The sequence below is a fragment of the Clarias gariepinus genome, chromosome 16 (genome assembly GCF_024256425.1).
Source record: "Clarias gariepinus isolate MV-2021 ecotype Netherlands chromosome 16, CGAR_prim_01v2, whole genome shotgun sequence".
Taxonomy (NCBI): domain Eukaryota; kingdom Metazoa; phylum Chordata; class Actinopteri; order Siluriformes; family Clariidae; genus Clarias; species Clarias gariepinus.
The window spans coordinates 24213640-24227500 of NC_071115.1; the positions used below are offsets into that span (position 1 = coordinate 24213640).

Consider the following 13861-nt stretch of genomic DNA (forward strand, 5'->3'; position numbering starts at 1 on the left):
GGTCATATATGTTGTGATCTGGCTTAGCACATACAGTATAAAAGTCAAAATTTGTACATAGTCTATAGAGGTTTATTTCCCTATATGCTACATCTGGAAACAAGTAATCTAAAAAAGTTGTAAATATTAGTCCACAGTTACTTACTATAATTGATGAACCAAAAAATAAAGACTGATTGTGACATGTGCAAAAGTCTGGAATGATGCCTCTAGTCTTGAGATATTCTTGAGCTGTTTATATATATATATATATATATATATATATATATATATATATATATATATATACTGTAGATGTTCAAAATCTTTCCCTAAACTTTCAGTGAAGTTCAATTCATGCGGATTTAGGAGGCTTTTTAACTTCAATCTCCTTAGTGAATTCATCACCTTGGGTTGTGTGTGGAGTTTAAATGTTCTTTCCATGCTTGGTGGGTTTCCTCCCACCAAGTTTTCTGGTTTCCTCCCACAGTACAAAAAACATGCAGACCTGTAGTGTGTGTTTGAGTGTGTAAGTGTGTGTGTGCTCTGCGATGGTTTAGCACCCTGTCCAAGGTGTACCCTGCCTTGTGCCAGAAGTCTCTTGTGATAGGCTCCAGGTTTCTTCAACCCTGTACTGGATAAGAACTATTGAAAATGAATGGATGAGTGAATATTCATAACTTACTAACATGTTGCAAACAACATGAGCATGTTTCTCTCTTTATCAGTCGAACGTGCAGAGGTTGGATATGACCACTTGGTTTATTCGTTTTATTATTACCACTTAATTTACATAAATTTCTTTACCTGACTTTTTAAACCATGACACATTTTATATTTCTGAAGTGATATTTAAAACGTTATTTAAAACAATATTTCAGGCGCTGTGTGTTTATCTTGCCTTTAAAAAAAAAAAAAAAAAAAAAAACGATGTGTCAAGTGTTACTGAATGTTTAACATTTTTATAACAATAAGATGGAAGAAAACAGAATGCCTTCTACAATGTGTGAAGGCGTTCTGTTTGTTTCCATCTTATTGTTTTAAACTTTTAAAAGCATTCATTCACATTTTATTATTTTTTAAAATTAAATAAGTATGTGTAGCCATGAACTGCAATGTTAAATAACATGGGAGTTTATTAACTCCACAAACCTGTGATATTTGACTATGCTACATTTAAACATTTACTGCATCCTCTGCTTAACATTTTTGTCTTTGATGAAAGCACGTTTGCAAACTTGGCACCCATGTGACCTAAAAGATAATGTGTGCAAAACATACCCAACTTTTTACCAACAATTTCAATCTGACTAACAAGCAGAATACACTTTTCTAAATCATTTTCATCACATTAAATATATATAAGTAGCTATGTTTTTTTTTTGCCACTATACTGAGGGTCCAGTTAAATAATGCCTCATGCCTTTGGAACTCCAAGGTGTAAACTAATATGAACAAACCAACAAGATAACAGATGTCATACATATATTAATATTTATATATTACATAAAAAAACATATATTTATGTATATACATATTTAATAAACATCTCAAAATACACTTCAATTGTACAGTACAGTAGTAATAAACAGGTAGAGGTGCAGTCAGCAGAATTAGAATAACAGATAGGATCAGACCTTACAGCATTTAAATTATATTCAAATTGAGAAAGGTATGGTTTTGTTACACTTGTGTGCCAGGTACATATTTGCTGATACTAAAGGAAACTGTGGTAAAACTTGATTAAATATAGCAGTGTACATTATCATAGACATTGACCATATATGGCAAATGTTCTTTTTCAAAGTTCAGTTATTCCTGTTTGAGATGAATGTCAAATGTCTGAAAACCGCTACATATTATAATAATTATGATAATTATTAAATGAGCTTGTATATGCATGTGTGCGCCTGTGTGTGTGTGTGTGTGTGTGTGTGTGTGTGTGTGTGTGTGTGTGTGTGTGTGTGTGTGTGTGTGTGTGTTTGTGTGTGTGTGTGTGTTTGTGTGTGTGTGTGTGTTTGTGTCTGTGTGTATGTAAACTCTATGTTGAATAGTGAAGGCGATGCCTTTACAGTTTGGGCCTGTAGTGTCTGCAATATTATTTTAGCTCCAGGCTTTTGCTGTTATTTTTAAAATTAGGCATACGACAGTGAAACACACACACACACACACAGCTTTATATAGAACCTAATCACTGAGGAATGTATGCTGCTACACTTTTTCACTAAGTATACATCGCAATGATACTTCATGCAGGAATAAATCAGAGCAATTTGTCATGGTCAGTCTCACTTATACGTATTCTCTCTCGCACGTGCTCTCAATCTCAATCCCTTTTTAAACTGTGCTGAGCTTCAATATTCAGTTCTCTCTCTCTCTCTCTCTCTCTCTCTCTCTCTCTCTCTCTCTCATTCGCTGCATATGACAGTGTGGCAGTGGCAAGCTCGTTTTACCCATGGCCTCGTTCTGAGAACAAAACTTGGCTTAAAATCACTCTGGCATTCAGCAGCAAGGCTATTCTACTTCACTTCCTGTAGAGATAAATAAAAGGGATTAGAGATGGACTCTGCTTTTTAAATTAATATGAAACTATTGACTAAAATATCGGCTAGAATCAGCCGTTAGCAACCAACTTTTCATTTCACAATAACCACCTGACCTGTTACAATTACATTACAGTTGACATTATGGAGATAACAGTAGGAAAAAGACGAAGAAAGAGGAAGAAGAAAAGCTCAATAAATATATACGAAGACAGAAAGAAATTAGTTAATACTATGAAAAAGACTGCAAATACAAAAAATAATAAAGATAATAAAATAATAAAAATAATAATAAATAATAATAAAGAAAAATAAAGAAAAAAAGGAAAGAAAGAAAGAAAGAAAGAAAGAAAGAAAAAGGAAGTAAAAAAATCAAATAAAAAGAAAAAAATTATTTTTTAAAAATAAAAAAGAACTTAAACATAGTAGGAATAAAAGAAAAAGAAATATAAAAATAGGAAAAAATGTGACAATATAAAAAGAACATGATAAGGAGAAAGAAAGAAAGAAAGAAAGAAAGAAAGAAAGAAAGACATAAAAAAGAGGCATGGGGAAAAGGAAGAAAAATTAAAGAGAAAAAAGAAAATCATAATATAAATATAACAGTAAGGGGGAAATTGAGAGTTTGAAAGAAAAAAGAAATGAAAAAAGGGAAACAATAAAAGATAATAAATAAAAAAAGAAAAAAAGAAAGAAAGAAAGAAAGAAAGAAAGAAAGAAAGAAAGAAAGAAAGAAAGAAAGAAAGAAAGAACAGAAGAAAAAAAGAAAAGCATAAGTGAAAATAAATAGACAATTCAAAAAAGAGTGGAAAAAAAGGAAAAAAGTGATATGAAATGAAGTAAAAGGAGAAGAGATGATTGTGGATGAGTTGAAACAAAGCTGTTCACTGTCAGTGTAAAAAAAAAATGAGGCATGAAGAATACAGGAAGCAGACTGAGAAGAGTCATTAACACCACTCACATTAGTATGCACTACTGATCCTGCACTGCTTCACACACTGCTCACTGTGTAGTGCTGAAAGTGATGATGTGGATAAGAAGATGAAAGGGGTGGGGGGGGGGGGGTAATATTCCAATGACATCATAATGAGGTGTTCCATTCATTTTGATGACATCATCATTTCACCCTGTATCTGATTATTCACTAAAACAGTAGCTGGTGGAAATTACACACACACACACACACACACACACACACACACACACACACACACACACACACACACACACACACACACAGGCAGACAAACCCATTTTATTTTGGCTGCTTTTCTAAGTGTGAGTAAAGTCTGGCCACTTTTCATGTGGATCTGATGCTGTTTCTGGCACACACACACACACACACACACACACAGACGATAAATACAGTCTGGGATTGGCTATATCCTCTACTCAACTAGTGCTTCCTTTCTGGAGGCCGACTGAAAACCAGAGCCTATGAGTGACAGATCCAAACACACACGCACACACACTTTCTAAAGCAAACATGAAGGCAGTTGCGCTCTCTCTCTCTCTCTCTCTCTCTCTCTAACGTTGATATTTAATTTAGTGTGGTGAGTGTAATTGACATTATCATGTGTTGAGTCAGAAACCAAAGAAACAAAATTAAAAAAGGAATTAAAATAAAAAACACTTAAATATAAACCAGGTAAATGACAAAAAAGACTTCTTATATTGGCAGAGCTCTATTGCCAGGCTGTCTTGGCAACTCTACTGTATTCACATTTGGCTTATGGAAGTTTAGTGAGGAACTGATACTGAAATTGTGCACCTCAGTTTTCAGACCTCAGATGTAACTACATACTCGACGGCAACTCTAAATGTTGTGTGTAAAGTGTGAATGTGGGGTGGAGTTTGCCAAAAATAGTGACGTGTTCCTGTTCCACACCATCCATCCACCATTGAACTTGAACTTCAACCCTGAGTCTCAACCTGAACCACTTTTAGCCCACTTTTCACACCCACTTTATAATATCATAACCTGACTTTTGTATCCTGCGCCATTAAAAAGGGTAATTTGTGTTTTTCAAGGCTGTTTTAAATCAGAATTTAGGTAATAAAAGTGCATTACAAAGGGGCGTTATACATTTTCCTGCTGTGCACACTGAGTATGAAGTTTGTCACCCGGAATGTGAGTACAATGTATGTAATTGTATGTAAAGTTACACTGTATTTAGTACGAAGCTCAATTTCTTATAATCATATAATAACCATATGGCTAACCATAACTAGGTTTTTTTTGTCAGATCATGCAAATATTGTTCGAATTTTGGCCAATCATATTACATTTGCTAATTCAGCGTTGCAGGTGTTTTTTGCTTCTGCTACCATGTCAATTTGGTTTACAGAACTTGCAGCTGTGTGTAATTTCTGCATGATCGATGTTCCTATTCATTTTTACCTATTATAAGCAATATTACCATTTTGTTAACAATACTTTGACTTCTTATTAAGGATAATAAAATTCTTGCATTTAACAGACTTGCTAGACTAGTAGATTACGTCAGCTCATAGAAAAATTCTATTCTTTAGCACTTCTATCATTATGCTTAGTGCCATGAAGTCATTACACCTTAAAGTAACTGTTCAGTTATTTCTTATTTTTGGACTTGGCAAGCTGGCAATTGTGCCACCAATTATCAGTTGTAGTTTAGTGCTACAAACTACTGTCACATTAGTACTGTTCATCAATGCTAACCTTGTTTTCACTTGTTATTAATTATACAGAATTACCGTTATAAACTAAAGTACTGCTTTAACAGGGAAGTTGAAAACACACCTCCAATTACTGCTGTCATTTAAACTCTCTCTTTCTCTCTCTATCTGCTTTTCATCATATCAGTTTTTCCCAAAACCACACTTCACCTCACTGTAAAGTTCGACGCGGTGCAGCCCGACCACCCAAACCTCGGGTGTTAATACAGCCGTGAATTTGTTTACACTGCCGTTAACAATCCTCTTTTACAGACGCCATATTGTTCATGTTTAAGAGCTCGGCCGGAGCGATGACCAGTCGCCTCCACAATGCCTCTCTCTGTTCCGGAAAGACCCTTAAAACCGCCCGGTGTGCAAAGGTTGCTGGGATCTTGTTACAGGTCAGCACCAGGGAAACACAAACGCCCGGCACCCTCAAGCGATCCTCGTTGCTGTTAAGGTCTGACATCACTCTGAAAACACTCATAAAATAGACACACAGACCAGACAGAGATCTGCTCCACAATGAGCACTTATTCTGCACTCTGTGCATCACTTTAACCTCTGTGTTTATGAGAGACCATTTTAAAGGTCCTCATAAAATGTAATTGAAACTTATTACAGGCTGGATGTGGGTGGTGCTTCATTTTTAGCATTTTTTTTTAGTATGTGTGTGTGTGTGTGTGTGTGTGTTTTGGCAAGTGCTCTGCTGCTATTCAGACAAGATCGTCTTTCCTAGATTGCTGAACATGCAGGCTTTTGTCGGGGCTGTGATGACTGATTGTTTGATTGACTGACCGAATAATAAATAAATATGTAAAAACAGAAATAGTAACTATATGGAAAACTCAAACATAGCAGGGTGTGCTGTTATAGGAAAGTAATCAGTCAAGCTACTGTTATTGCTGCAAAGTTTATTTCCTTCTACATAACAGACCATCTAAAAGTGTTTTATTTTTTTATATTAAAGACATTTTCCCATGTTTTTGTTCTCTGTTCACCATTTTATCGATTTATCGATGTACTTATGCATAAGTTACTATGCTAAGATAATGTGTTATATCCCAAGATTTAAATCCCTATGCCAGCTGTTGCTATTGAAACCATACATTATTAGATTGAGTACATAAATACAAGAGGCTGAAGCCATGACCAGACTACCTGCGGACTACCTGCTTTACATACTGTACAATTGAAATGCTAGTCTCCCAGTAACCCAGGAACTTTAATGACCCAAACATGTGGAGACATCTTGAAGCTGGGTCAGGACTGTATGGGGGATAAGGAAATAATTCCCACTGCGTTCCTGTAATGTCCAAGTGGTGTTTGTGGGAACTGTACACACAATCATTCACCAACAGATGCGACTATTCTGCATGTTGGCAACAAGTTACCTGTTAATATTCAAGGATCAGGTGTTCCAACTTGCTAAGCATTTACGGGAACAACTGCATTGGGCTTTGAGCCACCTCAACTTTTTAATACAAGCTACATTATTAGTTCTCATTTTTTATTCTGCCAACAAATTGAACGAACATGGCTTCTAATAACAAGTGACAATGTAGTTCAGCTGCAAAGAAACTCACCTGTTTGTGGCTGTTAAAGAACTGCATGTAAAAAGCTGACATCAGGTCTTATAATCAACTAGATTACAACATAATGAGGCTAAAAGTATGAGGTCATAGTATGTGATTTGAGACACAGGAAATGAGTCATAAAAGCTCAATTGGTCAATTTTATTCAGTCATTATTAGTAAAATTAACAGACTTGTGACTGGTTTTATGCCAGCAGTTAGCAATGGCGCTTAAATAATTCTAATCAATGACTTTAGTTTTTTTTTCCTTTCAGCAGAATTATCAGAGTTTGGTCTTTGTAGGATCTAAATTTAAATCCTAAAGCCCCACTCAGGTACAGCTAGGTAATGAGGCGTTCATGTTGCGAAATCCACCAGCAGCTCTTCCGAACATTCTGCCTGACGTTTCGTTATGCTAAGCTAACTGACATTGAACAAATTAGCCATGCCATCAGTCACAGCGAGCAAGCGGGAAACAGGCCGACAAATGAGTACAGACTTAAATCCCTGACGGCCTCCGCCCATCTGTCAAATCTTCATCACTCTTTTACCTCCATATATTATTCTTTCCTTGCGTCTTCACTTTTTTTGTGTAAAGCAGAAGTGCTGTTTTAGAAAAACACCTGTCCAAACAGCACGAGCCCGGCCTGTCAGCTCTCACACAGTGATTAAGAGGAGAAGGAGGAGGTGTGAAGCACGAGATGGAACTCCAGCCATGGAACAGTAGTCTTTAAAATGTGTTACTACAACAAGCATTTAACAATTTCATATTTGATTCAAGCTGGTGAAGATTTTTTTAACATAATCGGGTAAAGAACAAATTTATGAAATACACTTCCACTACATGCTATTACATTATTTTTATTTATACTGTATCAAGCAAAGAAAAAAACTAAGGAGACTAATGTTCTTAGAATTGGATTAAGAACTGTTGAAAAGAGTTTATAAAAACATTATCCTGGAAGGACTGTGCTAAACTGTCAGCTACGCAGAGGAAATGTGGGTAGAAAAATCACAACTGACTGAAATTAGAGATCACTTAGATGAAAATGCTAAATAAAAATTCAGCTGACAACCTGAATGTACTAAGTGACCAGGTTCTGGAAGCATGAGGGTCATTTTCACACATAAATTAGACACTACATTGTGCATCGTGATCTCTGCTAAAGGTGGAAAATGTTGTGTCTAATATTTCTCATCATCTACTAATCGGTCATTTCGCTTCTTTCTAGAAAACAAAATGGCTTGAATAAATTATCTGCCACTGGAATAAAACTATTTCAACATTTTAGTTTAGTAAAATTATGTATAGATTATTTTAGTAATCTTATATGTCATTGGTTAAATATTAATTTGTTGAACAATAGTTGAACATGCTTACATTCAGGTGTTTGCTAAGATTATTTATTTTACACATTAATTTAGACAGATTAATACCTAAATACCTTTATATTAAGATTAACTGGAATTGTTTTACATAAGAGTTAACATAAACAAATCATGAACTTTAAAATAAGCAATATTATCAGGTATTATTAGGTAAGACTTGTATTACTCACTCTCACTCATCTTCTATACCACTTTTTTAAAAGTAAATATGGCAAAAGCCTGCATTTCCCCCTTTTTTTCACATTGTAGGTATATTTTCTTAACTTATTAACATCACTTTTAACCTTATAAACTTGGTACTTACCTAAAATTAAATACAATTTATTAACACTGGTGTATAAACATTAAAGTAAATCATTACGCATTCATAAGGCACCCGTTACTCTACAGTATATCCCTTAGCTGGGTTATAATAGTAATGCTGTGTAACTAGCAACAGCGCTCACATCTCTCACCCCCTTGTGGCATTAACAACAACTGAAACAGAAACAAACTAAATTCATTAATAAAACAGAAAGCTTAAAATGGTAATTAATACTGTGTATTGCAATAATGCTTACGGGAACATGGGCTATCACCTGTCTAATGAACAATTTAAAAATTCTTTTAAATGAGGATTAACTCACAAAGGGCTTTTTCCCTTATTAGTGGTGTGCGTGCGTGAGTGAGTGTGTGTGTGTGTGTGTGTGTGTGTGAATATGACAGGCTGAAATTACAGCTCTTATGGTTGTGTTTCACACATGGCTCTGATCCCCAGGGTCGTCTCCGCTTCAACATTACATTGTCACACCTGAAAATGAAAAATGGCACTTCAGCACTGTTTTAGGACACACACCCTCATGTATGCACACATACACACACATTGTTAAAGGAAAAGTAGTCTTGGATGTTTTGTGTATTAGTCACGAAAAGGAGCAATGTGTATACATTATTGTATTTGTAGAAATTAGTGAGGAGGAAAAAATGTTATGTCCATCACATTACAGCTCTATTTTTAAACTGTAATCCATTAACTTTTCCTTTTTTTTTTTTTTTTTTTAAAGAAAGAAAAATGCCCCCTATTTGAACAAAAAAATCAAGATAACGTATTAATTTAAATGAGAAAAACAGTTTACAGATGCTTCCTGAAGCCGCTTCTGTGCTTTGGCTGTGGGTCATTTCCATGGAGGTGACCTTAGAGTCCTGTGTGCTCTCAAACAGGTTTTTAAGGATGTTGATCCTCCGAGTCCCTGCTGCTGCAGGTCTGAACCCAGCCTGGGTGACAGGTAGTGTGCTGTTTTCCCCCAGATGTAACTCTCCCTTCTGGTCTGTTTTCTTCATTTGGTTGGAATGCAAGTTGTAGAAAAGTCTCAGTGGTTTAAACCAAGAACGATGAGATCCGTATAGTTTTTCAGGACCATGCACTCCTGAGGTCAACAGCTTGAATGGGTGGTGTGGTGCTCAATTCCTGTTGATTATTTTTATATAAATAAAAAGCACTTTATTCCCCTTATACTACACCAAGACAATTTTGGCCAAATGAAATTATGTTGAATTCGTCTACTTTTTTAGTTCCTTTAATTTTAAATCTGTCACTTTCATTTAAAGTGAATAAGACAAAGGTAATGCAGCTTTCTACTGAGAAAGCACTCTCCCTCCTGTAGACTTCCCCATTGTGAAAAAAAAACTGCTGCTTTATTTTGACTTCACAAAGCCTTGTCGCTGGAGACTCCTTTCAAAATGATCACAGAAAACTTTATCGAGTCAGTGATTACACATAGTTATTTTGTTAAATATCAATTATAAATACTATCCATTCATAATTAGTCTTAGACTTCCTGAAGATTCCACCATACAAGTCCAAGTGGAAAAAGCTGTTATTACTGAAAGATAACATGTTAGAACAGGAGCCTTAACATAAACCTGGGGTTTGAATTACAGTGAGAACTAGTGTCAGAGTCGCTGTTTAATCAGATTGAAGAGTTCAAAAGATAGAAATGTGAATAAGTTCATAATCACCTTGGTATATGCTTGATATAATGCTTACTTAACCATTTTATATATATGTAAGGACTCTTGGCAAAACAACAGGATCCTTTTTCTGAATGCTACGAATGGAATGTTTTTCAAAAGTAAAATAAATTTTAAAAATGCAGAAGAAAGTTTACGATTTGGTAATTTCTCCTCGTAAAATTTAATTCTCATCAGATTAATTCATCCTTTAGGCTCCACCTTTGGACTATTTTTAACAAGTTGGCTAGGTTATAGAGGACTCCCAGAGTGTGTCTATTAACGTTCCAGCTGACATACGCTGTTTTTTCTTCTTTTTTTTTTTTGGTATCTCAAATTCCCTGTTTCACTGCCTTTCATAAAGTCACCAGTCATGTAAAGTGTCTATGTAAATGAGATACTGCAGAACCACAACCTGTTACTGCCAAGCCAGACCCTGAAGACCCTGTGTGACATCTGAATTTAGCTCCCTTTTTCACCCTTATAAATGTATGCATATACATAAGCCACATTCTAACTGAAATATCACTAAACAGAATAAAATACAACACTCATACCAACACGAAAGTTAGGGTTGTTGTTTGTGGTTAGCTGCTAATGGCTAACTGCTTACAGCGAACTCATCCTTTTTAAGCTCTTAAAAAAGACAGGCTACTAGGGATAACTTTGCCTTTAAACTTTTACGTCACTTAAGTTAAAATCATGCCTTGTTTTGCTTTTGGGAAGAGAAATCGCTAGGGAGAGAGGGGTTTTGTATGGAACAGCTATTAGCGGCCTAGCAAACCTGCTCAATCTGCAAATTTCAGCAAACACCCCGCCGAGATGCCTCAGCTCCATATTAGCCCTGGTGGTCCAGGACTTGTCTGCAGTATTACGTTTTAATTTAAAAAGTGTTCCATGCAGTCTAAATGATCTGTAGAAAATCTTGGAAGCTTTATTAAAACTAATTTACTTGTCTAGCTAGATGATATTAGTCACTATAAGTTGTTGTGGAAAATGTTCTCTAGTAGAACCTGATCATGTAGTAACCTTAACCCATAATCAGGATAAGAACCACATTTGGTTACTTACAAGTGCCAGAATTGGTACTTCAAGAGGAAAAAAAAAATTGTAGGGGAAAAGTATGTTTGTATTTTTACACATTTAAATAAATATATATTTTTTAATCTGTTTAAGTGAACGTGGCTTTGTCTGAGGTTAAATATTTGTATAAATATTAATTTTAATAAATTGAAATTATTTAATGGTGGTCATATTTTATGTCTTTACAGAGTAAATGTTGGCTGACATATAATCAGATTACACTCATTAACTAAGAAATATAAACCACACATACTTGGTGATTTTATTTAAAAAAAAAAAAAGAAAAAAAAAAAGGGCCACTAAAGGAAAGTATGACATAGGTGTATGTTATAAAGTAGCCAGCTAGATTATATTATATCCTGTAAAGACGTTTTGAATCTTGAAAGGCTATTTTCCTTTTCTTTGTTCCAAAAATTGAAAAGATAATTGCAATATTTATATATAAAAGAAAAAAAAACATAACATTCAACTTCCCATCTCAGTTTAAGTCTTCCTTATTTTAATTTCTGTTAATAAAATCATTTTTCAGGCCCCATCTGAATCTGATGAGCCGAACAGTCCGGATTACATTACACGCTATTACACACATCACACTTTAATCATATTAACATTGGACACTCACCATGACCACATGACTCCAATCTGTTATGGCAATAAAACGTCGTCATTTTGGGTAGCGAAAGGTACGCGTCATATTTCCGAAGGATAGAAAGGAAAATCAAGCAAGGCGATGTGATTTAACGCTTTAATATCACTCACAAAACAACTTAGTTAACTTTGCTTAATATACAGCATATTTTCAACATAGGGCAAAAGTCACCGTGATTTGATAACATTTTATATATGTAACACAAGACAGAATTTGACATAAAAACGCAATATAATTACAGCATCTGATCTACATAAAGCAACATAAAAACTATTTAAAAAAAAAACATTTTTAAAAAACTGTGTGCACAATGCTCACTTTTTTTATGCGAAAATGTCCATAGTTGATAGTGTAGTATGTAAAATCAAAAAAAAAAAAAAAAAGTGAAAATAAAATGTATAGAAATTAGGCGAATGCTATAAAGGTTGTAAGTGAAAGTGAGAAACTATTACGTGTTTGTGGATTAACAGAAAACTAACTCTTAAAACTTTTACAGTTTATAAAAATAAATGCAGTGAATTGATGGACATTTCTTATAGATTAGTAGTAATTGAGTCCTAAATGTAAAGATTTCATTATATATATATATATATATATATATATATATATATATATATATATATATATATATATAGACAGCTATGTAATGTACAAAAAAGAGATTTTTCAACATTACAAATGATGTGTGACAGAAATGGTGAATTTCATTTTAAACAATTTTAGTTAACAAAAAAAAGTTCTAAATAAAAAAATGAATGATAAATGATCTGTGAACATCACTCACTCACTCACCGTCCATACCGATTTATCCTGTATTCAGGATCGCAGGGGGCCTAGAACCTATCGCAGGAGACTTGGGGCACAAAGCAGGGTAAACCCTGGACATGGTGCTTAGGTTAGCTTCTTCATATGATCATGGTTAGCCTTGCTGACTGGTGGACCATGTGCTTTATCCCTAATGTACTGTATGCGTATGGTGGTGTTAAAATCAAGAAATGACTTTGTTCCCAACTTCCAAAGTTCAGATGAATTTTTAATGTAATAGCTACCGTGCATGTCTGTGGTGTGAAAAATCAGTAATTTTCCAGCTTTAAAAAATAAATTAAATTTAGAAATCCATGATTTTCTGATATAATTCTTTACTAATTACCTCGTCATCAACAGTGTACTGCAGTTCAGCTCTTCAGCTTGTAGTATTTCGTTTTCTGACTGATACCCCATGTTCAGCAAGCTGCTTGCAGTTCATAGCTGTCAATGTATTCAGGCCAACTTCAGAGTTCTCACCTCATCATTAGTGTCATTTCTTTCATTACGTGAAAGTATTAACTTCTTCCCTGTTACACAACTGGAGGTCATAAATCATCCTCTAACCACAAATAGCCAGCTGGATTACAGCTGGAAGGCTGTAATACTTTTGCAAAGTTACCCAAACATGTGAGAGTGGATTCTAATAAGAATCAAACACTAGCATTTGGGACACAGCCAGTGTTTTCACCTCACACCCTCCTTTCTTGATGAAAAAGTGTGAAAATCTACTCATATATCCCTTTAAATTGGCAAAATAAAGTATGCGTAAATGTGTAGTGTGGTTCGGATTAACACGTGCACGCATGTACACGCACACGCACACCCCTTAACGTTCCCTAAACAATTTTATTATTATAGCATATACATATTAAAAACCTGGCTTTTAATAACGCTGGAATGTACCGCTGTTGGTCGACACACTTTCTCTCTCTATCACACACATATATATATATATATATATATATATATATATATATATGGTGGATGTCGAGGTGTGTAAGTGTGTGTGTGTGTGTGTGTGTGTGTGTGTGTAAATGTGTGGGTGTGTGTGTGTGTAAATGTGTGGGTACTCTTAGCTGGTTAAGGTTTCATAATAAACAGAGTAAAGATGGTGTTGTGTTCATCACTGTACAACACACATGGAGCTGCGTGGA

At 34.9% G+C, this 13861-nt stretch overlaps 1 protein-coding gene across 1 annotated transcript in view; it reads right to left on the reverse strand.

Moving 5' to 3' along the window:
- Nucleotides 1-13653: 13653 nt before the first annotated feature.
- rab28 (RAB28, member RAS oncogene family) overlaps nt 13654-13861 on the reverse strand; it is a 36770-nt gene continuing 36562 nt past the window's right edge. Inside the window, exon 7 of the mRNA XM_053515090.1 lies at nt 13654-13861. This exon is cut by the window's right edge and continues 62 nt beyond it. Within this exon, the coding sequence (XP_053371065.1) occupies nt 13831-13861 (31 nt within the window). The 3' untranslated portion in view covers nt 13654-13830.